Genomic DNA, 24,648 nt, shown 5'->3' on the forward strand with positions numbered 1-24,648 from the left:
GAAGTCAGATGCCTAACCCACTGAGCCATCCAGGCACCCCTATTCTCATTATTTTCTTAATGTCTATAGGGTCCGATGTCTCCATTTTGTTTACTTGGTAAGTCTTACCAGGGATTTATCAATTTTATTAAGTCTCTTTTAAGAGCACAATTTGGTTATTACTGCTTTTCTGTATCTTTTTTCCTATTTTGTAACAATATTCTTTTTATTTCATGACATCTATTTTCTTTAGGCGTAAAGTGCTATCTACCTTTTGTCAACTTTTTGAGATAGATGCTGATTTTCTGCCTTTCTCCTTTTCCAAATATGTATTTAAAGCTATAAATTTTCCTCTAAGCATGGCTTTAGATACATCCAATTTTTGTTTCCCCCCCCAAGTTTAAATCGGTTTGAGTTTAAGCACTGATTTTATACTACAAATGTAGTATAAGATGAACTAAATTTACAACTTAATTTGTTCATGGAAGATGCCTTAAAAAAACATTGCAACTAAGACGTATGCAAGATTTTATATGCATTTTGGAAGAACTCACACAGAAGCAGCTGATTAGTCATTAAGCTTGACCACTTTCGCATCTTTTGGTCAGTTCACCACAGTCAGGACAGAGGAGAGTCACTCGGACCTTGCTGTACACACCGAACCATTCTGGGTGATGATTCATCTTCTCTGCTTCAAGGGCAACTCAGGACATGAAGCCAAATGCCTGATTAAAATTTTTGAAGGAGGGGCACCTGGGTGGCTCAGTCAGTTAAGCGTCCAACTCTTGATTTTGGCTCAGGTCATGATTCCACGGTTCTTGAATTTGAGCCCCGTGTGGGGCTCTCTCTGTTAGAGGTGTGGAGCCTACTTGGGATTCTCTGTCTTCCTCTCTCTGCTCCTCCCCCTCACACATGCTCTCTTTAAACAAACAAACAAACTTAAAAATAAAAATTTTAAAGAATTCTTTGTAGATGGCATCTCTTTCACTTAATTCTGACCATCCTGTTACTTTAAGGTCAAGTATAACTTACTTCCTCTCTTCTGCTGTCAACCAGTTAGCATCTGCTGACATGGCCACAAGGTTTAGGCTCCAGTCCCAAACCCAGGCCTGCCTGGTGTGCTGCCTGTCCTCAAGTTTTAATATGTACTACTTTTCATAGTCATTCAGCTCAAAATACTTTCAAATTTTCAACGTCATCTGCTATTTGATTCATTGGTTATCAAGTGTGTTTGTGTGTGTGTGTGTGTGTGTGTGTGTGTGTGTGTGTGTATACTTAAAAAAAATTTTTTCCCAATGTTTATTTATTTTTGAGAGACAGAGAGAGAGCACAAGCAGGGGAGGGGGAGAGAGAGAGGGAGACATAGAATCCAAAGCAGGTTCCAGGCTCCGCACTGTCACCACAGAGCCCAACATGGGGCTCGAACTCACAAGCCATGAGATCAAGACCTGAGCCAAAGTTGGACGCTTAACTCACTGAGCCACCCAGGCGCCCTGTATACATTTTTTTTTTTTTTTTTTAAGTAAGCTCTAGGCCCAACATGAGGCTTGAACTCATGATGCTGAGATCAAGAGTCGCACGTTCTATCAACTGAGCCAGCCAGGAGCCCCTATCATGTATATTCTTAAATCTCCCAATATTATGAGGGTGCTCTAGATTGTCTTTTTGTTACTGATTTATATATTAACTGCATGTGGTCAAAGAACATAGTCATTATGATTTTAATCCTTTGATGTCTGAAACTTGCTTTTAGCTCTGTAAATTTTTGTAAATGTTATGTGTATTTGAAAAGAAGGTGTATTCAGCACCTGTTGGATGCAGTGTTCTTTATGTCGGTCAAGTTCATTAATTACATTGTTCTAATTTTCTACGATCTTCCTAATTTTGTCTGTCTGCTTATTCCATCAATTACTGAGAGGTATGTGTTAAATTCTCCTACTACCCACTGTGAATATTTTTATTTCTCATTATACTTCTGTTATTTTTCATTTTATATATTATGAAGCCGTATTATTTAATTGTATATACATTTAAAATTGTTACATCTTATTTTTTAGATTCTACTTCATGTAATATTACTCTATCTGTAACAACTTTTCTTTGGTTAGTACTTGCATGATATTATTTATTCTTCTCCTTTTACTTATAAACTTTCTGTATCCTTATGCTGTGAACTTGTCTCTTATAAAACATAAAGTCTGGGGTGTGGCTCAGTCAGTTAAGTGTCCAACTCGTGATTTCAGCTCAGGTCATGATTTCATGGTCATGGGATCAAGCCCCTCAGTGGGATTCTCCTGGGATTCTCTCTCTCCCTTCTCTCTCTGTCCCTCCCCTGCTCGAGCACATGCCCTCTCTCTCAAAATAAATAAATAAAGTTAAAAAACAAACATAAAATTTAAAAAAATCCTACTTGATAATTTGTCTTTTATCCATTTACATTTAATAAAATTTCTGAAACATTTACCATGATAATTTATTCTATTTATCTTACTGTTATATGTACCTTTCCTCCCTTCTTGCATTCTTCTGGATTATTTTTCTATTGTTCCACTTTTTCTAAAACTTGAAAGTTACATACTTTTTTTTTCTAATGTTTATTTTTGAGAAAAAGAGAGAAAGTGGGGGAGGGGCAGAGAGAGAGGGAGGCAGACAATCTGAAGCAGGCTCCAGGCTCTGAGCTGTCAGCACAGAGACTGACGTGGGACTTGAACTCACGAACTGCAAGATCATGACCTGAGCCGAAGTCAGATGCTTAACCAGCTGAGCCACCCAGGTGCCCCTTGAAAGTTACATACTTAAAAAAACTCTCTTTTCTTGAAAGTTACTCTAAATTGTAACACCCATTTCTTACCAAAGTATGACATGTTTTGTTTTGTTTTGTTTTAGAAGTTTATTTATTTATTTACTTGGTAATCTCTACACCGAACTTGGGGCTTGAATTTACAACCCCAAGTTTTTTTGTCATCCAAAGTACTTTTACTATGATGCGTTTAAGATGTTATTGTTATTTTTTAAATTCATTCTGCTTTGGTTTACAGAGCTTCTTCAACCTATAGCTTAATGTCTTGACAAATTTAGAAAATTTTTATCCATTCTCTCTTTAAATAATGATTCTGTCCCTGACTCTATCTCTTCTTTGGGACTCTAAACACACAGATGATATGCCTGTTCACTGTATCCTCTGTCTCTTAGGCTTTCTTTTTGGTATTTTATTTTTTCTTTTCATGATTCATTCATTCTAGATTGTTTTTTTCTGACTTCTTACCTAGTTCATTTATTCTCAGTTTAAGCTTTATTGAATCTGTTAATTCATCTGTCCAGAGTTTTAAATTTTATTTTACTTTTCCTTCCTAGCATTTTCTTTTGGTACTTGATCAACTCTGCTACATCTCCTTTTATAATTCACAATTCTTTGCCAAAATTTTCAACCTAGTTTTTTTTTTTAAGTTTATTTACTTATTTTGAGAGAGAAAGAAAGCACAGGTTGAGGAGGGGCAGAGAGAGAGAGAGAGAGAGAGAGAGAGAGAGAGAGAGAATATCCCAACTAAGCTCTGCACTGTCAGTGCAGAGCCTGATGCAGGGGTCAAAATCACAAACTGTGAGATTGTGACCTGAGCTGAAGTCTGATGCTTGACCAGGTGCCCCTTCAACCTAGTTTTTTATGATCTTGAATACAGTAATCATTGTTTTGGTTTTGTTTTTAGCACAGTTACTTTATTTTAAATGTTTTTTATTTTATTTACTTTTGAGAGAGAGAGAGCGAGCAGGCAGGAGAGGTGCAGGGGGTTTGGGGACAGAGGATCCAAAGCAGGCTTCTCACTGACAGCAGACAGCCCAATGTGGGACTTGAACCCAAGAACCATGAGATCATGACCTGAGCCTAAGTCGGACACTCAACCGACAGAGCCACCCAGGAGCCCCTAGCATAGCTATTTTAAAGTTCAGTCTGATAAAGCCAATGTCTGGAGAATCTGGCATCTGTTTTTATTTTTTGCTGTTTCTGCTGGTTCTCATTCATGTTGTTCTATCTCCTCATATGCCTAGTTATTTTGGTTGTGAGCCACGTATTATATTTGAAAGGCTATTTGTAGGAATTTAAGGTCCTACATGATGTTATCTTAGCCTAGAGAGGTTTGCTTTTGCCAGGCGCCTGCAGCTACTTTATTTAAATTTCGTGGATTGAAATGATTTGAAGGTAAACTGTAGTCCCTTTGAGGGCTGTTCTATTTCCAGTTCACCCTTACCTTTACTTACATGGATGCGACCTTCTGGGATCCCAAACCAATGAGGAGAAACTTACCAGCACTCACATCATCCTTAGCAAGCCATGAGCCCTAACTTTTTAGCTTCTATCAAGAGGGCTGCTCAACCTCTTACCCTCTCTTTTGAAATTCATTATCTCCAGGAGACAAATAGTCCCAAATGTTGGTTTTACCTCTCTGGATTTATGCCTTTTTCCAGATCTCAACTTGGTAATTATTTTACTTTGTTAGCTTTCTGAACGCCTTTAAAGCAAATTTTACAATCCTGTGTGTAGCTTTTGCAGTGATCTTAAGTCAGGGTTGATTTACACTATCTAGTCTGATATTACTAAAGTGGAAATCCTTAATTTATATCACTTAAATAAAACCAAAATTGTATTGTGGTTTTAGTGTGGTTTCAGGAAGGAATGGAATTAGAGGTGTGTTCAATTCACCATTATAATCTAGATGGTTATTCTTTGTTTCCTTTCAGAAAAAAAATTAAAAAGCATGTATCAGCTGATATCTTTACACCCTGTAAAAAATGAGAATGACAGGATTCTATTCATTCACTCTTGCACTTAACAGAATATCTAATAAATTTTCCATATTAGCACTGATAGCCTTACTCCATTCTTTTTTTAATAGTTGCCCTTCATATCACTGAATCTAACTCAACAAATATTTACTTTACCATGCTCACTGCACTACACTTGGCTTTAGGGCTATACTGGTAAACCCTAAAACCAAAAACCAATTGTGTCCCAGCATTCAGGGAATTGACAGTTGAGTGGGAGTAAAATATATTAATCTTACAATAATATAAATAAACGCAAAATTACAACTCTATCAAATGCTAAGGAGAGGTACAGGTTGATATGAGACAGCCTGACAGGGGTATTGGATCTAGTCAGGGAGGTCAGAAATGTCTTCCATGAGGATGTTACAATAAGCTGAATAAGAGCTGACTAGAAGAGAATGGGACAAAGGAGGTTTGCATGAAGAAAATAATATTCTATGTAGAGAATCAATCATATGGATATATCATAATTGAATTACCCACCTCTCCACTGAGGGACATTTAGATTGCTTTGAATCTGTTGCTATTATAACAATTCTTTAATATATATATTTGCAATTTTGTAATATATATATATTTGCAATCCTTTTATATATATATATATATGCAATTTTTGGCATAATTTTATAAGCATACCTTTATGATCATCAAGAATCCTTTCTTAATACATATAATAGAGTTCACAATAACTTCCATGTCCACTTAAATTTGAATATAAATTCTACTAGATCTATTTCTTCCTCTTCCTCCAACTTAAATTCTTTATTTCGTTTTAATTTTCCTTGTCTGTACTCTTCCCTCACAAAGAATTGGTTCCTTCTAGTGATCTCTTATCTTACATAAAGTTACTCACAAGCTACGCTCCATCTGCTCCTCACCTTCACTGTGGAATCTAAAACATAAATACGTTTAAGACTCTATCTGCCCAAAGTAGGCTAGGCTTTCCCCGACGTAGATAATTTATCCTAACAGTTGAGTGAATCACTTTAGCACACAGCTTGGAAAACGAGACAGCCAGAGTTTTGAACTCAGGTACCACCATCTTTCCAAAATCTTCTGCATTCTCAGATAAGTTGGGACCTAACTTTAAAATCAACCCTCGGGGCGCCTGCGTGGCTCAGTCAGTTAAGCATCCGGGTTGAGCGTCCAACTTCGGCTCAGGTCATGATCTCGCGGTTTGTGAGTTCGAGCCCCACGATGGGCTCTGTGCTGACAGCTCAGAGCCTGGAGCCTGCTTTAGATTCTGTGTCTCCCTCTCTCTGCCCCTACCCTGCTCACATTCTGTCTCTGTCTCTCTCAAAATAAATAAACATTAACAAATATATATTTAAAATCAAACTTCTCACAACACCCTAGGAAAAAAATACATGGCTACATATATAACAAAATGTTACTACATAAAGATCCCTCACGCCCACAGGCCAATAAGCAAAGCAAAAAACAAAAAAATGTGCACATAACCCAGTAGGAAAATGGGCAAAAGGTATGCATTGACAAATTCACAAAAGAAAAACATATATGGTCAACAAATACAACAAAAAATGTTCATTAGTCATCATAAAAATACAAATTAAAATATAAAAAGCACCAGATTATAAAAACTATAATTGGAGAGAGCACTATGAACTATGCATCACACACAAAAAATATAACCTAGTACAACCTTTCTAGAGGTTATCTGTATCTGATTTAAATTATGATTTCTAGAAATTTATCCTATGAAAATAATCAAGAAAATGTTATTCTCAACATCCTAATATTGCTTCCTTTCTTTCATACCATATATCAACATCTGACTTGCACTTATCTATTGTTTCTCTTTCTTCCACTAGAATATAAGTTTACTGTATGCAAGGACCCAAACAGTACTTGCCATATATTAGGCATGTGATGAATAGTGGTTGTTGACAGAATGTATAAAGATTTATCTTTGAGAATTTTCCAAACTGTGGGGTTTTAAAACAAAAATGTTGGAAAAATCCAACATCCAACAGCAGGGGACTGATTAAAACAAAAATTTATCAACAAGGACAACTATATAACTGTTAAAAATTAGTCTACAAAAAAACTATAGGGGCACCTGGGTGGCTCAGTTGGTTATGCATCTTGACTCTTGATTTTAGCTCGGGTCATGATCTCATGGTTTGTGAGTTCAAGCCCCACATTGGGCTCTCTGAATGTCCAGTGCAAAGCCTGCTTAGGATTCTCTCTCTCCCCTCTTTCTGTCCCTCCCCTGCTTGCACTGTCTCTCTCTCTCTCTCAAAATAAATAACTATAAATGTTTGTGATACTATTATATGACCTCATTTTTGTTAAAAAGAAAAAATGGGAAAATATATGCAAAGATAAAAGACAGGTAACACAATATCACATCAAGATGTGAACAGTGGATATCTATGAGATGGCAGGATTATAGGTAACTTTTTTGTTCTTACTTACGGTTTCCTGTATTTTTCAAATTTAATTTTTCTGGAACGAACATAATTCTTTTTTAATAAGTCAAAAAAATTATTCAAAACGAACTAAAACCAAAACCAAACTTCTTCATTTCTAGTTCAAATGAGAAAAAGGCAAGTTTACCTTCAATTTCATCTTCGGAAATCAATTCATCATCAGAGCATATGTTGAGGACATTAACCAGCATCTCTGTGACTATACAATAAGACAAAATAACCCAAAATTTATACAATTATTAAGGTACTTTCTCTATAATGATGTGGCTGTCTAAACATACATGTTAAATAAACATAGACAAAAATGATTTGTCATTATGCTACTAAGAGTATTCATAAAGAGTAGCATTAAATCTAGACCTTCGGGTTTATATAGAATTTGGGGAAGTTACTTGCTTTGATGAAAGTTCGGTCTTGATGATTCTATTGCATTAATTACTTGATTTCATGAGACTGCTGTCCAGAACCTCTTCCTCACTGATATGTACATGAAAAGATTTCTTCCCATTTTACAAAGAAGTTAAGCCACCATGTCTATGTCCAACAGACTTATTTTATATTTGCATAGCTTATTTGTATAGGTGCACAAATGAAATTCTAAGGACAGTATTTTCTTTTTAAATATCTTTACCACTGAAGAAATCCCTGAAGGAATGGTGTAGTGACTTATGTTATTTTAACATCTTGATCACAGTAGGATAGCTATTTTAAGTTGATATTTACAATAAGAAGAATATAATCGACTAGAACTTTAACTTAAAAACCAAGTACCATTTAAAAACCTTTGTAGAGAACAAAGAAAATTCGAAAATACTTCTTATAACTTTAAGAAAAACATTTCTGAACCATCAGGAGACTCATGCAAATATAAAAGTGTACTCCATCACTAATTAAGACAACTGATAGCCCAGATGCTTTAGTTCCTTACCTTTTTCCCCAACAAAAGGCAAAGACCACGTGAAAACATCCATAAAGTTTGGAAGCCAGTAGGGGTGTGGAGAACAGTTAAACTGCCTGATATTCATGACATTGTTTTCATATTTTAACACAGCAGCTAAAAAGGAAAAAGCAAGAGAATCTGGCACAGAGGAACATGACACAGCAACTGGCATGCTTCATACAGCTGCATACCTACTAAACAGAATTCAGGAACTTACTCTCCATTTGTAAATTCAGGCCTCGGTATTTAAGAGCAGATGGAAAATCTTAAAGCATTTTATACACCTCATTCTTTTAAGAATTACCCCAAGGAACAAAGTTATCTGAAGATCCCATATAATAAAAGTACAAAAGAAACTGAGCTCTGAAACTTCAAAGGGCCACTGCACAGTAACCATGTATAGAAATCTCAGGTTCCACATTAGAAAAATGTTGTCATAATTTCCCTTTATAGGCCAAATGGTTACAATTACAGCTCTCTTTTGAAGGCAAACATTTTTCATTAAATGAACACAGCCTATTTTGCTAGTCATTATCCAGAGCCAAAGATTTTATAAACTCTGGGAGTTTATAGCATAGCAATTATCAATTCACAGTGGGGGATACAGATGGTAAACTTAGAGCAATTTACAAGGCTCAAAAGTAGATTAAATAATCTACATATATAAAGAGGATTAAAACAGCCATCTCCCCTATACACAGCCAGTATATTGCTAGCACTGTATAAATGTTTAAATTAACCAGTTTATTTATTTGTACACATACTTTGGTACCAAACTCATTTTCTTTATATTTTAAAAGTTTTGAAATCCAATTTCTTGGACTTCACCATGAGCAAAAGTACTGTGATGTTGTTTGCATTATTCTCTTTACTCTTATTGTGATCATAAATAGAATCGGGTATGAAGTACTCCAGAAATGAGATACAGGTCATTCCCTGGTTCCCGTTTCTTTGCTTATTAAATGATTGCCTAGTGTGCTCAAAATGTAAGTTACTGGCTGTCTAAAATGTACATCATGAAGAAAATACATGAAAGTAAGATTGCCTGCTCTTAAAAACCTGCCACTAGATACAATGTTTTCATGTATATGTATTTTATTATGCACATATTTTACTCAATAATTCCCTCAATCTACACAGGAAAAAAGAGGTGAAAGGTGGGTCTTTACAGTGGATAATTATAAATGAAAGGATAAAAAAAATTGTTTTTGTGTACGTTTCCAGTGGAAACAAAAAAATAGGGATAGAAATCTTCAAAAATTATGACTTAAGGATCTTTCACATAATCATTGGAACTAAGAATTGCTTGTTGGTACCAATATGCAAGAAAGAAAAGCAACAGAAGAAGAGAGAGAAAAAGAAAAGGGGAAGTGACTTGTCTTGCAAGACAAGTGGTCTTGTCTTTCAAGAAAAGAAGTACTTCTGTGGAGAGTAATTGAGTACCAGCAGACATTGGTTCAGATGCCACATTTTCTTTTTCCAAAAAAAGAAAATGTGAGAAAAAGCAAGGAAAATAAGAATGTTTCAAGATAAAGTTACCAGTTATATCAAAGTCAACAGAAAATTCCAGTAAACTGGACTGTGACTTTAAAAGTTTGCTAAAGGAATAATCAAGATCAATACCAGGTTAGAATGGGCCAAAAATGAGCTGGTGTTCAGTGAGTCAGTAAAATGACTGCTGTTTTGGGTGGCACGTTTTAGTTGAGCACACCAATAAATCCACCGTTCAGTCAAGAGACACACTTACCAGCTGAGGTCTAAAAAGGGAGAAGGGACAGTCTTCATCACAAATATGAGGACTATAGCCACTAAGTGTCCTTGAAGAAGTTACCAACACAAGCAACACACACCATTCACAATGGAAGAAACAAGAAAAAAACTGAGTCTCTAATATATTGGGCATATTAGGAAGAAGGAAATAAGAAACAATGGAGTTAGGGAGAAGCTGAGTGTTGTGGCTAGGTAGCTAAGACTCAGAAAAGAATGACGAGATGTAAAGAACTATACGGCTGGGGGAGAACTTAAGCCAAAGAAGTGTTTTTAAAAATGAATAGGAAGCCACTGAAGGACACACTGAGATGACTGATTCAAATCAGATTGAAATGAGATGTGCCATTCCATAGTTTCCCTTTACACAGGCTCAGGTTATGTAGTGAGTATACTGTGGACTGCTTTTAAACTTGACTCCCCACCTGCATATACAAGGTATGACTATAAAGTAATGAGACTTAAGAAACCACCAACTACAAACACACCAGACCTTATATATGAGATGAGTGTGGTCCTTTGACATAGTCATACGAGGCACAACTGTAAAATGTTATAGTATTACAGCAATGTAGAGTTTCATGGATGCTTTTTAATATTTATTTTTATTATTCCAACCTATCTTCAACAACCCTATATGGCAGGTATTTTAAAGATACACTGAGGCTCAGAGAAGTTAAATATCTTATTAATGTGAAATTAAGTGTCATGTTTACTGTGGACTGAAAAGTGAAGCAGGGCTACACTAGATCTTCTGACTCAGCTTATTAGTGCTCTTTTCAATACACCTTGCTGCCTTACCATATATTTAATCCAAAGATGCTGCCATTACTCAAAACATTTTTGGAACTCCTCTTGTGGAATTGCCTCCAGACCCATTTTATAAGCAACACAAGAAAAACCAGTCTCATTACCCTATAATCATACCTTGTTTCTGACCCCAAATGGTACCATCTAGCTTGATCACTCACCTTATTCACCAGTCTTGACTCCGAATAACTTTTGGCTGTTCCAAAAATCAAATCCACCCTCAAAGGACGAAGGTTTCCCATCACTGAGGATAATCAAAAGAATGTGTCGCAGATTCTGAAGGCAATGCCAAAAGAGGAGTTCCAAAAACGTTTTGAACAATGGCAGCATTGTTGGAATAAGCGTGTAGCTTCCCAAGGTAACTACTGTGAAGGGACAATACTCACTTGGATATATACGTTCTGGCATGTTTGTATTAAAGTTCTATTATTTTATAGTCATACTTTATAAACAACAGAATAGTTACAGAGGATGTTACAGAGGATATTACAGAGGAAGTCTGCCCTGCTACAAAACTTACAAACTATGAATCTTAAAAAATTAAAAAAAAAAAAAAAAAAAAAGAAAGAAAAAGAAGATTTCAGGGCACCTGGCTGGCTCAGTCAATAGAGCATGTGACTCTCAATCTCAAGGTCATGAGTTCAAGGCCCACATTGGGCATACTTAAAAAGAAAAAATTTCAATAGGATAAAGTCTTAGAATGAGAACTTCTGGATTGAAGGCATATTTATATTTAATCCTCTTTTTTAATATGGGAAATTGAGGTTTAGAAAAATTACATGACAGACCTAAAGTTACTACTAGTTTCTGGCAGGGATTGGACTAAAATGATTTTTCTTAATTTTTTATGGTATTCACTCTGCCTGTACCATTCCTCAAGAAAACCAAAAACAGCTTAATAATGTACAAACATTAAAACACCAAACAGTGACATTTTATTGAGGTACTGTTACAAATAAATTCACCAAAACTAGTAATTTATGGTGACTATTCTAACTTGAACCTGAAGTAATTTATTTGTCTTATATTTTGATTCAGGAGTACAAATCAAACCTATTATTTATTTACAGAGCCCAATACTCCTTAGGAAATGAAAACCAAGCAGTAGCCTAAATTCTAAGTTTCTTGGCCTTTGTTTCAACTAAGACCTCTTTTCTTTTTATTTAAAATTTACATATGTTTTAAAACCACACACACATATGATTAAACTAGAGCTCACATTTACTCACAAATTCAAACTCAAATATCGCTGGACTCTTTTACCTTTATTGTTATAGACATCTAGGTAATTGGGGGCAGAGAAAATTGTAATGAGTGATGGAAAGCCTGTTGTTTGGCTCTTCCTGTACATTCGATACCTGGAAGAGAAATAACAGTCCGTCTGTCTTAATAATAAAGGCAAAAACTCCACAGTGATATCTGGTACAGTATAAATCTAACTTACCCAGCATCTTGGGCTTCATGGGCTCTGATTATTGATAACAAATTATTGTTCTGCAAAAATTCACAAACTGCAGGGTAACTGGAATAGAAAATTAGAAAATATAAATCCAGAACTAAAACAACTGTTTTTTAATAGGAGGAAGGGGAAAAGTCAAGATGACATTAGTTGAATTTGTTTCAAAAAGGCAGGTTTTTGACATACCACTGGACTTTTATTGTTTGTCTGATTGTTCGTTTATTTGAGAGACAGAGAGAGAGAGCAAGCAGGGGAGGGGCAGAGAGAGAGGGAGACAGAATCTGAAGCAGGTTCCAAGCTCTGAGCTGTCAGCACAGAGCCTGGCGCAGGGCTCAAACCCACAAACCTCAAGATTATGACCTGAACTGAAGTTGGATGCTTAACCGACTGAGCCACCCAGGCACCCCACCACTGAACCTTTATTTATGGCTTAGCAATCATCACTGTTTTTCTACTTCATGAATATAACTCATTCCAGATCAAATATACAGGTAACAGATAACCTTACGACAGAAAAAAAGCTCCCTTATCTTTTAACTGTTTTTGTCTTAATCCATAATAATACAAAACCAAAACTTTTCTTTGTGTCTTGATATAAAAAAAAGTACCAGGGAGAGGGAGAGAGAGAGAGAGAGAGAGAGTGAGTGTATGTGTGGTGTGAGAGAAAGAGAGACAGAGAAAGATTATTAGTTGCTAAAAATTGAATATACAATTTTCAAACTGTCAAATGGTTTGAAAAGTTAAAGAATCTACTAACGGCTTCACAGGTAATATCTATGCCAAATTAATATTATACAGGAATATTTTAGGAGTAAATACAAATATTACACCCAACCGTATTCTAATGAAAGGTCTGATATTTACATCTGCTCCTAACATTCTCTTTCAGTAATGTTATCTTTCTACATTTAGAAATACCTGATAGGAAGAACTGGAAAATACCAAATTATCCTGGAATTATCCAAGTGTTAATTATTTACCTTATCATTATTTATTTTGAGAGAGAGAGAGAGAGAGAGAGAGAGAGCGCACTAGCATGGGAAGGGCAGAGAGAGAGGGGGAGAGACAGAATCCCAAGCAGGCTCAGCATTGGCAGTACAGAACCCAGTGCAAGGCCTGAACCCACAAACTGTGAGATCATGACCAAGAATCATGAGCTGAGACCAAGAGTTGGATGCTTAACCCACTGAGCCACTCAGGTGCCCCAATTATTTACTTTATGTTTAAATCTTTGTTTCTTATGATGCTCATTAGAAAATATTAACTTTTAAAATAGATTGTACATTCATTTGGTATAAAATTGAAAGATACAAATGATTATACAATGAAATACCTCCCTTCTCTCGTTTTTTTAAAATTTACTTATTTATTTTTAGTAATCTCTACACCCAACATGTGGCTCAAACTCTCAACCCCAAGATCAACTGAGCCAGCTAGGCACCCCAAATGCCTTCCTTCTTCCTACATCTAGCTTCCAGCTACCCTAGAAACAACCAGTGTTCCTAGTTTCTTTGAGTACTCTTTAAAAGATGTTCTACAGGCATGCCTTGGAGATATAGTTGGTTCTGTTCCATACCACCACAACAAAGCAAATATCAAAATAAAGTGAGTCAAATGAATTTTTTTGTTTCCCAGTGCATGAAAAAGTTACGTTTACACTATACTGTAGTCTATTGAGTGTGCAATAACATTATGTCTAAAAAACAACGTACATATCTTAATTTAAAAATATTGCCAAAAAATACTAACCATAATCTGAGATTTCAGTGGTTTTAATCACTGATCACAGATCACCATAACAAATATAATAACAATTTAAAAAGTTTGAAATATAGGGAGAATTACCAAAATGTACACAGGGACATGACATGAGCAAATGCTTTTGGAAAAATAACACCAAGAGACCTGCTCAACACAGGATTGCCCCAACCTTCAATGTGTAAAAAAACTCAGTATCTATGAAGTACAATATAGCAAAGTGCAATAAAACGAAGTATGCCAGGATTTTGTATCAGTGTACAAAGGTGTTTTTTTTTTTCTTTTTTAAAAACAGCTTCACTGTATAGTCTGGCACATTCCATTGTCTGAATGTACCACAAGGTACTTAACTAGTCTTCTACTGAACATCTAGATTGTTTTAAATCTTTTATCATAAATAATAGAGCAGTGAGGGGCGCCTGGGTGGCTCAGTTGGTTAAGTGTCTGGCTTAAGTGTCAAAATTAACAGCATGGAGCTTGCCTGGGATTCTCTCTCTCTGTCCCTCCTCTACTCATGCTCTTTCAAAATAAATAAACATTTAAAAAGATAATAATACAGCAATGAATAACCTTGAACCATTGACCCCTGAATAATGTAGGGAGTGCCAACTCCCTGCACAGTCAAAAATCTGTGTAACTTTTTATAACTGTGTAACCGTATAACCTTTTTTCACATGTATTACTCTTTTGAAGTAGGCGCCATGCCCAATGTGGGGCCTGAACTCACAACCCTGAGATCAAGAGTTGCAGGCTTACTGAGCCAGCAAGGCACCCCTCATGTATATAAGTTTTGACTCCCCCAAAATTTAATTACTGGCCTGCTGACCAGAAGTATTACCCGTAACAGTCAACTGACAGATATTCTGTATGTTATATGTATCATATACTGTATTCTTATACTAAAATAAGCTGGAGAAAATAAAATGTTCTTAAGAAAATCATACGGAAGGGGGTGCCTGGGTGCCTCCGCCAGTTGAATATTTGACTTTGGCTCAAGTCATGATCTCATGGTCCATGAGTTCGAGCCCCATGTCAGGCTCTGTGCTGACAGCTCAGAGCCTGAAGCCTGCTTCAGATTCTGTGTCTCCCTCTCTCTCTGCCCCTCCCCCACTCACACTGTCTCTGTCTCTCAAAAAATGAATAAACATTAAAAAAAATTTTTTTTTAATCATAAAGGAGAAAAAATACTTTTATAGTGCTGTATTATATTTATATAAAGAATCCATGTAGGGGCGCCTGGGTGGCTCAGTTGGTTAAGCATCTGACTCTTGATTTCAGCTCAGGTCATAATCTCATGGCTCTCACGATCTCTGTGATGACAGTGTAGAACCTGCTTGGGATTCTCTCTCTCTCCCTTTCTCTCTGCCTCTCACCCACCCTCTCTCTCTTAAAATAAGTAACTAAACTTAAAAAAAAAATCCATGTGTAAGTGGACCTGCATAGTTTAAATGCATCGTGTTCAAGGGTCAGCTGTACATACATTTTACACATTTGCACATTTATGTAGTTGATTCTTGTTATTTGCAGTAGCTATGTTCTATAAAGTTGTTGCAAAAATGGAATTAGTCAAAACTGAACCACTGCTCCTAGAGAAAATACATAGTTAGGGTCCTGGAGCCTCTGGTCACATTTTCATTAATCAATCAATACATAACCTTGTTTTATGTGTGTTTCTGTTTAAGGACATCTTATTTAATACATACTGTTGATTCATTAACATGGAACTCACGGACAACAATGTCACAAATCATTCCTGAATTAGGTTTATATAACATACACGTATTTTCTCTGCAAGGCACATCACAGCCTTCTTACACATAGAAATACCAGATAGCACTTAAGCACTATGCTTGGGGGCCATTTTACACAGCAAAATTGCCAACAAAAAATGTGAAAAATGTTGCACTAAATGGATCACAGAAAGAATGGTATAATGATAGTCTTGTAGTATGAAAGCTGGAAAAAGAAGGCAGAGCAGCTCCTTGTTAGCCTCAGTTAGGAACACACATGGGGTGACTCGAATTTTGCATTACTCTGCATGTGTGCATGTCTGTGAATGACCACGAAAGTGTTTAAGTGGTGACCTTGCAGTTACAAGTAATTCTTAGCAAGTAGGCAAATTTACAGCTCAGAATTCATAAATAACGAGGATTGACTTATGGCTATAGGATTACATTTTAGAAGGAGAACTCCTGGTTCAAAGGCCCTGGGTGGACATTTATAATTGAGAGATATTATCAAGCTGATCTCCAAGGAGACTGTACCAGTTTATACTGTACAAACAATAACAATAAAAAAAATAAATGATGCTCTTTATTTTAAGCAATGTAAAGAGAAGTAAAAAAAAATTTTTTTTAATGTTTATATTTGAGAGAGAGACAGAGACAGAGACAGAGAGACAGAGCACGAGTTGTGGAGGGGCAGAGAGAGACGGAGATACAGAATCTGAAGCAGGCTCCAGGCTCTGAGCTGGGAGCACAGAGCCCGATGTGGGGCTCGAACTCATGAACCACGAGATCATGACCTGAGCTGAAGTTGGACGCTTAACCAACTGAGCCACCCACGTGCCCCAAGAGAAGTAAAACTTAAATGATTCAAAAAGGAATAAAACAAGGTTGCTTAGAAAAATGTTAAAACTATGGCAATTTTGAAGTTCTTTACTTTTTGTATGTGGATTTCACTTCATGAATATATTATCTTAGGCAATTAACAGATTTTTTAGGGGACTACATTTATGCATCACTTGTCACAGTAAAATATTGGAACTAAAAATATTTAGACTTCAAACCTCCCTCTACCTCCCTATTTTTGAATGGCAGAACACAATAAAAGCTCATGTGAGATTTAAGACAACAGCCAACTTCCAGGAAATGTCCTGGGCTCAGTTCACAATGTCCTGTTCTTTTTATATCTTTGCCTATAGCAGTGGTTCCAAAAGTTGGAGACCTTTTAAAAAATAACAGGATTTTCCTGTCTCAGACCTACTCAATCAGAATCTCTGGGGGAAGAGTCAACAAACCCTTATTTTTAAAAAAGCTTATCAATGATGTTTGGGAACAAATAATCAAGATTATCTAGAGTCTGAAAATAACATTTAAGCACTGCAAGATACTCTGTTTAATCATGTTCAGTATATTACACTTAAGTATCATGAGGGTATTCATATATGAGGGCATAATGCCAATTAAGATATAAAACACAAAACAAACAAGAGTTTTCTGCCTTCTGTTAATTAAAAAATTAAACAGAAGGTCCGATACTATACAAATTAAAGATATAAAATACTTAAAAATAATTTGATGAAACATATTGCAATTGCCTTTCCTAATTTTATAACTTTGAGGATTAGCTTACCTGTAAAAATAAGAGCACCCTCGGACAGTGTTGTGGGTATAGTGCTCCAAGGTCTTTTCACTGCCATAATCCTCTGAGGGATCAGACCAAAGCAGGTCACACACTGGCCCAAAGGCTGGAGGTTCTTTAAACCTGTCTAACTAGAAGACACACAAGAGCCAAAAGAAGAAAAATCATGAAAGCAAAAGACCTTTTGGAAACTGGTATGCATCAAAAACCCAAAAGCCAAAAACCTCCCACCCACAAGAATGTATTAGGGGAAAAAGCAGCAAGCACCTTAAAGAACCGTTCCTTTAGGAAGAATACAAACACTTAACAAATTTGGATATACAATTTTTATTATTTTCTTGAAATAAATTTTTATAAATATCTCTGTCATCTAAGAAAAGGACTGCTTTACATCCTAATATTAAAAGCAGTAGTCATTTAATTCGAATGTGAAATCAACCACTATAGAGATATACTATTATTGAGAAAGGCTATGGAAAGTCTTCATTTCAACTGCCTAGGTAAGCTAAGGTTATCATCAGAGGAGCAAAGGTTTTACAATGGTTCTGTTCATTTTTTACCTCATCCCAATGGAGATTTCTAGTTTTATTTTGTAAAGGACTTTCATCCTTTCCATTCTATGCAGTGGAGGCATTTCAATGTAAGTTATCAATTTAAAGCCTTTAGTCACTGCTGCTTTGGTTAGCAGCGTAAAAACCAAGACAAAATGAGTAACTAAAGTAGCTGAGGACTTCTACTAAGTGAAAGGAGAGTGTTTTTTTTAATACAGTTGGTTCAGAATTGCGAAACTCAAGACTTACAATGTAAAAGAGAAATTCTGGTTATTTTAAAGATGATAAGGCAGCAGAGATGTAGGCACACCCTCTTACCCTGAGGAAAGTGACTTTAATTCAGAGAAAAGTTTTATAAACAGAAAAATCTTTACTTTCAGTACTTACATAGACAGGTAAAAGAATACAAAGGTAGAGAAAAGAAGATGGTAACGTAGAACAACAGAAGTGAAAAAAGATTGATCATCTTTTTTTGAAGTCCTGAAAATAATAATCACCAACTCACGCAAGTATAGCAACTTAAACTCTATCATTTAAAATGTCAATGTCGACAAATTTCAGAGCTGGAAGTCCTCAGACCATCCATTCTAACTTCCTTATTTCCCAGAGAAGAAAATGTGACTAAGACTTAAGGGATTTGGTCAAGATTGCACAATTGACTGCAGGACAGGGATTAGAATCCTGATTTCCTTCCTTTCGTATTGCTACACAATTTATTTAAAGTCTCAGGACTGTACCCAAAATATGTTATGTTTCTACTTGGTAAAAGTACAGATTTCATTAAAATTTACAGAAATTTTCTGGAATAGCAAAATATTATCAGTAGTTATCTCCCAATAATGAGATTGTAGGTGATTTCCAGTTTCTTACTTTTGATTATCAGTATTTAAAAATTTTCAGACAGAGGCATATTAGCTGACTGCAAAAAAACAAAAAACCAAAAAAACTGAACTAAAGATATATATACTCCATGAGACTAATGAAAGATTACTTACTTTCCTAATGTCATCTAAACTAGTAATTTCAGGTGACATCCCTCCATGTACACACAGAAACTGCTGGTTTAAGAGGGCAGCAAGTGGAAGACAGTCAAATGTCTCCATACACGCATCATACACCTGTTCAGAATATTTGATTCGACCTATCAAAAAAGGAAAAACAGTCAAAGGAAGAAAAGCTAAAATTTACCATTATAGGACAGAAAATTATGAAGCTACTTCAAAGCCATTTATTTCAGGCAAATTTGAAATCACAGTCATCTTTATAAAAATACTCTTGAGAAGTTGTGGATAAAAGGTAAAAAAAATCTCCTTAAAGACAAGTGTGACCTTGGATTAACTTTCTATCTCTTTTGCCCTGGAAACCTGATAAGGTGAATGTCAGCTGTGTTACTAGGCAACATTGCTTACGGTAAAAATCACTCAATTACCTGGTGGGAAGCTATAGCTTTGAACTTCTGAGTGGGATGACTCAAGGTATGTCCCTAGGGGACCCTGGAATCTATACCAATAAAGCTTCTATGGGAGATATTAGCAGTTGTACTATATGAGGCTTCTAACCCATGGTGGCTCCCTGATCTGCACAATGTGGATGTTGTTTTCCTGCACCTGAGCTGTGACTTGGAGGGGGATGGGGAAGGAAGAAGTGAAAGGCAGAAAACCTTTGGACTGCTATACCCACTCCTATGAGGACTACTCCACTGAAAAGGGATGCCTAGCCCTGCCCCTTCCTGGACTGTATCCTCCTAAGTAGATGAATGCCAGTATGGCCCCTGGCAGTCCTGTAAGCCTGAATATTTTGTTGGGTCTAAAAAGACTCCTTGGGGGTACTGAAGACATGCAAGTGGAAACTGATGTTTTAAGAGTAATCAATAAAAGGGGAGCCTGGGTGGCTCAGTTGATTGGGTGTCTGCGACACTGGCCTAGGTCATGATCTCGCCATTCCCAAGTTCGAGCCCAGCATCGGGTTCTGTGCTGACAGCTCAGAGCCTGGAGCCTGCTTTGGATTCTGTGTCTCCATTCTCTCTCTGCCCCTCTCCCACTCATGTTCTGTCTCTCTCTCTCTCAAAAATAAACATTAAATTAAAAAAAAAAAGAGTAATCAATAAAATATCAATAATCTTTGCTCATGATTTTTAAAGTCTTTAAGTAAATTTTGTCCTGATTCTATTTTATGTAAAAATGCTCATCTTAATGAATTGTATTTTGATGTGGTTGTCATGTTGGGGCTAAAGAACAAGGAAATACTCCAGTGAGCAGAGGGTACAGTCTCCACAATTATCCAGAAAGAATCCATCATGAACTAACAGGTGAGAAACTGAAAGATGGCTTTAGTTTAAAAAGAAAGGGAATATTTTCTTCTTCTTTGGCCTTGGATTTCAGAGTCAAGTCATGCTTGGAAGGGCATGTTGGTAGAGAAGGCCAAAGATCATGCAGGCAGGCAGCCCTACAGAACTGAGCTCCTTCTCTTCCAAGATTCTGTGAAGATGAAACAGAGCCTACAGGACCTAGAGCTACAAAGCTACAGCAAGCGAGTTAAGATTATGCAGTTGATGATTATTTGTGTATTTCCTTCTTGTATTTAAGTATCAGCGCCTGGTTGTGGCAAGCCATGGAGAATAAAGTGAAGGGTAATGGTCTAAATTTGGGCCAGAGTACAATGCATGGTTGACAAGACATGTCTGGAGAGACATTCCTAAAGGGAAGGTATAAACCAAGAGACCATATCTGAGGTTATAAAGCTTTCTATCCTTGAATGTGAAGATTTTCTCTTTATTGTCAAGATTTGAGGGAGTTTGTGGGTTCCTTTAAAAACTTTCAGAGCATTCTCTATTACCATGACAGCAGTTCAGATCATCTATTTCACAACATATGCTAACTCTATTATGACAACCAAGTTAATAGGAGCCAGATCTTAGGCATCTTTACATCTCCTTATAATTACATCCTTATATTCTTTTTATTTGAACACTATTAAATTTTGGCTATTATGAAAGTAGATTCATATTGGCCATAAAGTCTACGTAAGAAAAAAAATCAAACAAAAAATCCTTTCATTTGTGGCCAGTGATTGACTTTTTCTCCTGAAAATCCTTGTAGCCAGAGTTCCCTCTGTTGTCAATGTCAATAAGAAATTCCCTTGTAAGGGGGAGCCTGCGTGGCTCAGTCAGTTGAGTGACTGACTCTTGATTTCAGCTCCGGTCATGATCTCGCAGTTTGTGGGATCAAGCCCCGCACTGGCCTCTGCGGTGACAGCACGGAGCCTGCTTGAGCTTCTCCCTCTCTTCTCTCTGACCCTCCCCTTACTCCTGTGAGCACGTGTGCTCTCTCTCTCTCAAAATAAATAAACTAAAAAAAAAAAAAAAAAGAAATTCCTCTGTAAGAGTCTTAAGCTTGCATATAGGCAGGGATTTTTTTAAATTGAAGTACAGCTGACATGCAATGTCATATTAGTTTCCGATGTACAACAGGGTGATTCAACAATTCTACACATTATGCAATGTTCACCATGATAAGAGTAGTTGTTATCTTCATCATATAGTTATTACAATATTATTGACTATATGCTCTATGCTATACTTTTCATCCTTGTGACTTATTTATTTTCTAACTGGAAGTTTGTATCTCTTAATCACCTTAACCCATTTGGTCCATTCTCCCATTTGTTTCCCCTCTGGCTACAGATTTGTTCTAGGTAATGAGTCTGTTTGTTTCTGTTTTGTTTTTCAGATTCCACATATAAGTGAAATCATGGTATTTGTCTTTCTCTGCCTGATTCTCTGATTCATTTCACTTAATATAATATCCTCTAAGTCCATCTATGTTGTAACAAATGGCAAGATTTCATTCTTTTTTTTACGGCTGAGTAATATTCCTGTGTGTGTGTGTGTGTGTGTGTGTGTGTGTGTGTCTGTCTTCTTTATATATTTATCTATCAAGGGACACTTGTGTTGCTTCCATATCTTGACTACTGTAAATAATGCTACAATAAACATAAGGGTGCATTTATCTTTCTTTTTTTTTTGTTTTTTTAATTTTTTTTTAACGTTTATTTTTATTTTTGAGACAGAGAGAGACAGAGCGTGAAGAGGGGAGGGGCAGAGAGAGAGGGAGACACAGAATCTGAAACAGGCTCCAGGCTCTGAGCTGTCAGCACAGAGCCCGACGCGGGGCTCGAACTCACAGACCGTGAGATCATGACCTGAGCTGAAGTCGGACGCTTAACTGACCGAGCCACCCAGGCGCCCCTGCATTTATCTTTCAAATTAGTGTTTGTGTTTTCCTTGGGTAAGTATCTAAGTGATAGAATTATTGGATCGTATGATACTTTTATTTTTAATTTTTTAAGGAAACTCCATAGTGTTTTCCATACCGGCTGCACCGATTTACACTCCCATCAACAGAATCCAAGGGTTCCCTTATCTCCCCACCTTCGCCAACACGTGCTATTTCTTGTCTTTTTGATACTAGCCATTCTGACTAGTGTGAGGTGATATAGCTCATTGTGGTTTTGATTTGCATTTCCCTGATGATTAGCGATATTGAGCATCTTTCATGTGTCTGTTGGCTGTATGTAGGTCTTCTTTGGAGAAACCTCTATGAATGCCTCAAAAGAATTCCTTAGCTTACTTCCAAAAGAATACCAAATCTAGAGAAAGATGGCAAGCAATACAGTATCTTAACTCCATTTTGTACATTAAAACAGGAGGTTACACAACAAACAAGTGTTGGTGAGGATGTGAAGAAAAAGTAACCTTTGTGCACTGGTGGTGGAAATGCAAACTGGTGCAGCCACTGTGGAACACAGTATGGAGGGTCTTCAAAAAATTAAAAATTGAACTACTCCATGATCCAGTTTTCGCACCACTGGGTATTTACCCAAAGAATACAAAAACACTAATTTGAAAGGATATATTCACTCTTACATTTACTGCAGCATTATTTACAATAGCCAAATTATGGAAGCAGCCCAAGTGTCCATCAACAGATGGATAAAGATGTAATACACACACACACACACACACACACACACACACACACACACACACACACAGGAATATTATTCAGCCATAAAAATAAGGAAATCTTGCCATTTGCAATGACATGGATGGAGCTAGAGAGTATAATGCTAAGTAAAATAAGTCAGTCAGAGAAAGAAATATCATATTATTTCATTTATATGGAATTTAAGAAACAAAAGAAAAAAAAGAGAGAGACAGAGAGAAAAACAAACCAAGAAACTGACTCTTAACTATAAAGAACAAACTGATGGTTTCCAGAGGGGAGGTGGATAGGGGGATGGGTGAAACAGATAAAGGGATTATGACTTATCAGGACTCCTGGTGGCTCAGTTGGTTGGATGTCTGACTTCTGCTCAGGTTATGATCTCATGGCAAATAGGTTTAAACCCCACGTAGGGCTGTGTGTTGATAGCTCAGAGCCTGGAGCCTGCTTCAGATTCTGTGTCTCCCTGTGTCTCTGCCCCTCCCCGACTCGGGCTCTGTCTCTCTCTCCCTCTCTCTCAAAAATAAACAAACATTAAAAAAATTTTAAAAAAGAGTACACTTATGATGAGTACTGAGTAATGTATAGAATTGTTGAATCACTATATTGTACACATGAAACTAAGATAATGCTACATGTTAACTATACTGAAATTAAAATAAAAAAATTTGATAAAATTTTTTCAAAAACCCAGGAGATGATGAATCAAATTAAGCAAAAAGGAGTTAATGCTGTATTAACACATGACCAAAATAGTTTACAAGATGCTATTTTCTTTAAAAAAACTTTTTTTAAGTTTATTCATTTTTTTTTTCCGAGAGCGTGCACACAAGCAGCAGGGAAGGGCAGAGAGAAGGGGAGACACAGAATCTGAAGCAGGCTCTAGGCTGTCAGCACAGAGCCCAATGCGGGGCTCAAACACACAAACCCACGAGATCATGATTTGAGCCAAAGTCAGACTGAGCCACCCAAGTGCCCCAAAATGTTATTTTCTTAAAGTATATGAATAGGTATATAAATACCAACATATTTGTTTTCTGAGGGGTTAGACTGAAGATGATATCTATATATTTTGTTTACTTCGTTTATCTGTATTTTCTCCAATGAATATATAACTTTCATAGTAACATTTATTATTATATTACCTTTATTATTGAAATTTGTTGAAGGCTCACAATTCATCTGTGCCATCAGGGAGCTATGTGTTCTACACAGCATGGTGGTCAAGAAAATGGAGTTTGGAACCTGACTGCCCTGATCTGAACCTTGGCTTACTAGCTGTGGTACTCAGCACAAATTACTTCATGCCTTGTGCTTTGATTTCCTCATCTATAAATGGGCATAATAACAATACATATCTATGTTACAAGACTGCTGTGAAGATTAAATGAATTCATATATGTAAAATGCTTTGATAATGTCTGGCACACAGCAGATACTATGTAAGTGTTAACTAATAAAATTATTTTATCTTCACAGAAACTCTATGAAACAAGTGCTATTAGTATTAAAAAACTGAAGGAACTGGGCCTACTTGCCCAAAGTTGCAAGCTAGTAAGTGGCAGGACTGGAAATTGAACCTACTTATGCTCTTAATACCATGTGATACTCCTCCCAATCATTATTTGAAATGAAATATCTACTAGGAGAATTTAAATAGCCAAATATGTAATTCCCAAACATTAAATTAGTTGACTCAGTGTTTTATTTTCATGACAAATTTTAAGCTACATCTCATAAAACA

General features: G+C 36.4%; 1 protein-coding gene across 3 annotated transcripts in view; it reads right to left on the minus strand.

Annotated features, from left to right (window-relative positions):
• PPP3CC (protein phosphatase 3 catalytic subunit gamma) overlaps positions 1-24,648 on the minus strand; it is a 99,914-nt gene that overhangs the window by 16,735 nt on the left and 58,531 nt on the right. For all 3 annotated transcript variants that reach the window (XM_042983277.1, XM_042983278.1, XM_015542788.2), the window contains exons 5-10: positions 18,897-19,042; positions 17,342-17,481; positions 12,215-12,292; positions 12,034-12,128; positions 8,182-8,307; positions 7,381-7,452 (exon numbers count right to left, since the gene is read on the minus strand). In XM_042983277.1, the coding sequence (XP_042839211.1) occupies positions 7,381-7,452; positions 8,182-8,307; positions 12,034-12,128; positions 12,215-12,292; positions 17,342-17,481; positions 18,897-19,042 (657 nt within the window). The remainder of the gene's footprint in view (positions 1-7,380; positions 7,453-8,181; positions 8,308-12,033; positions 12,129-12,214; positions 12,293-17,341; positions 17,482-18,896; positions 19,043-24,648) is intronic.

The sequence above is a fragment of the Panthera tigris genome, chromosome B1 (assembly GCF_018350195.1).
Source record: "Panthera tigris isolate Pti1 chromosome B1, P.tigris_Pti1_mat1.1, whole genome shotgun sequence".
Taxonomy (NCBI): domain Eukaryota; kingdom Metazoa; phylum Chordata; class Mammalia; order Carnivora; family Felidae; genus Panthera; species Panthera tigris.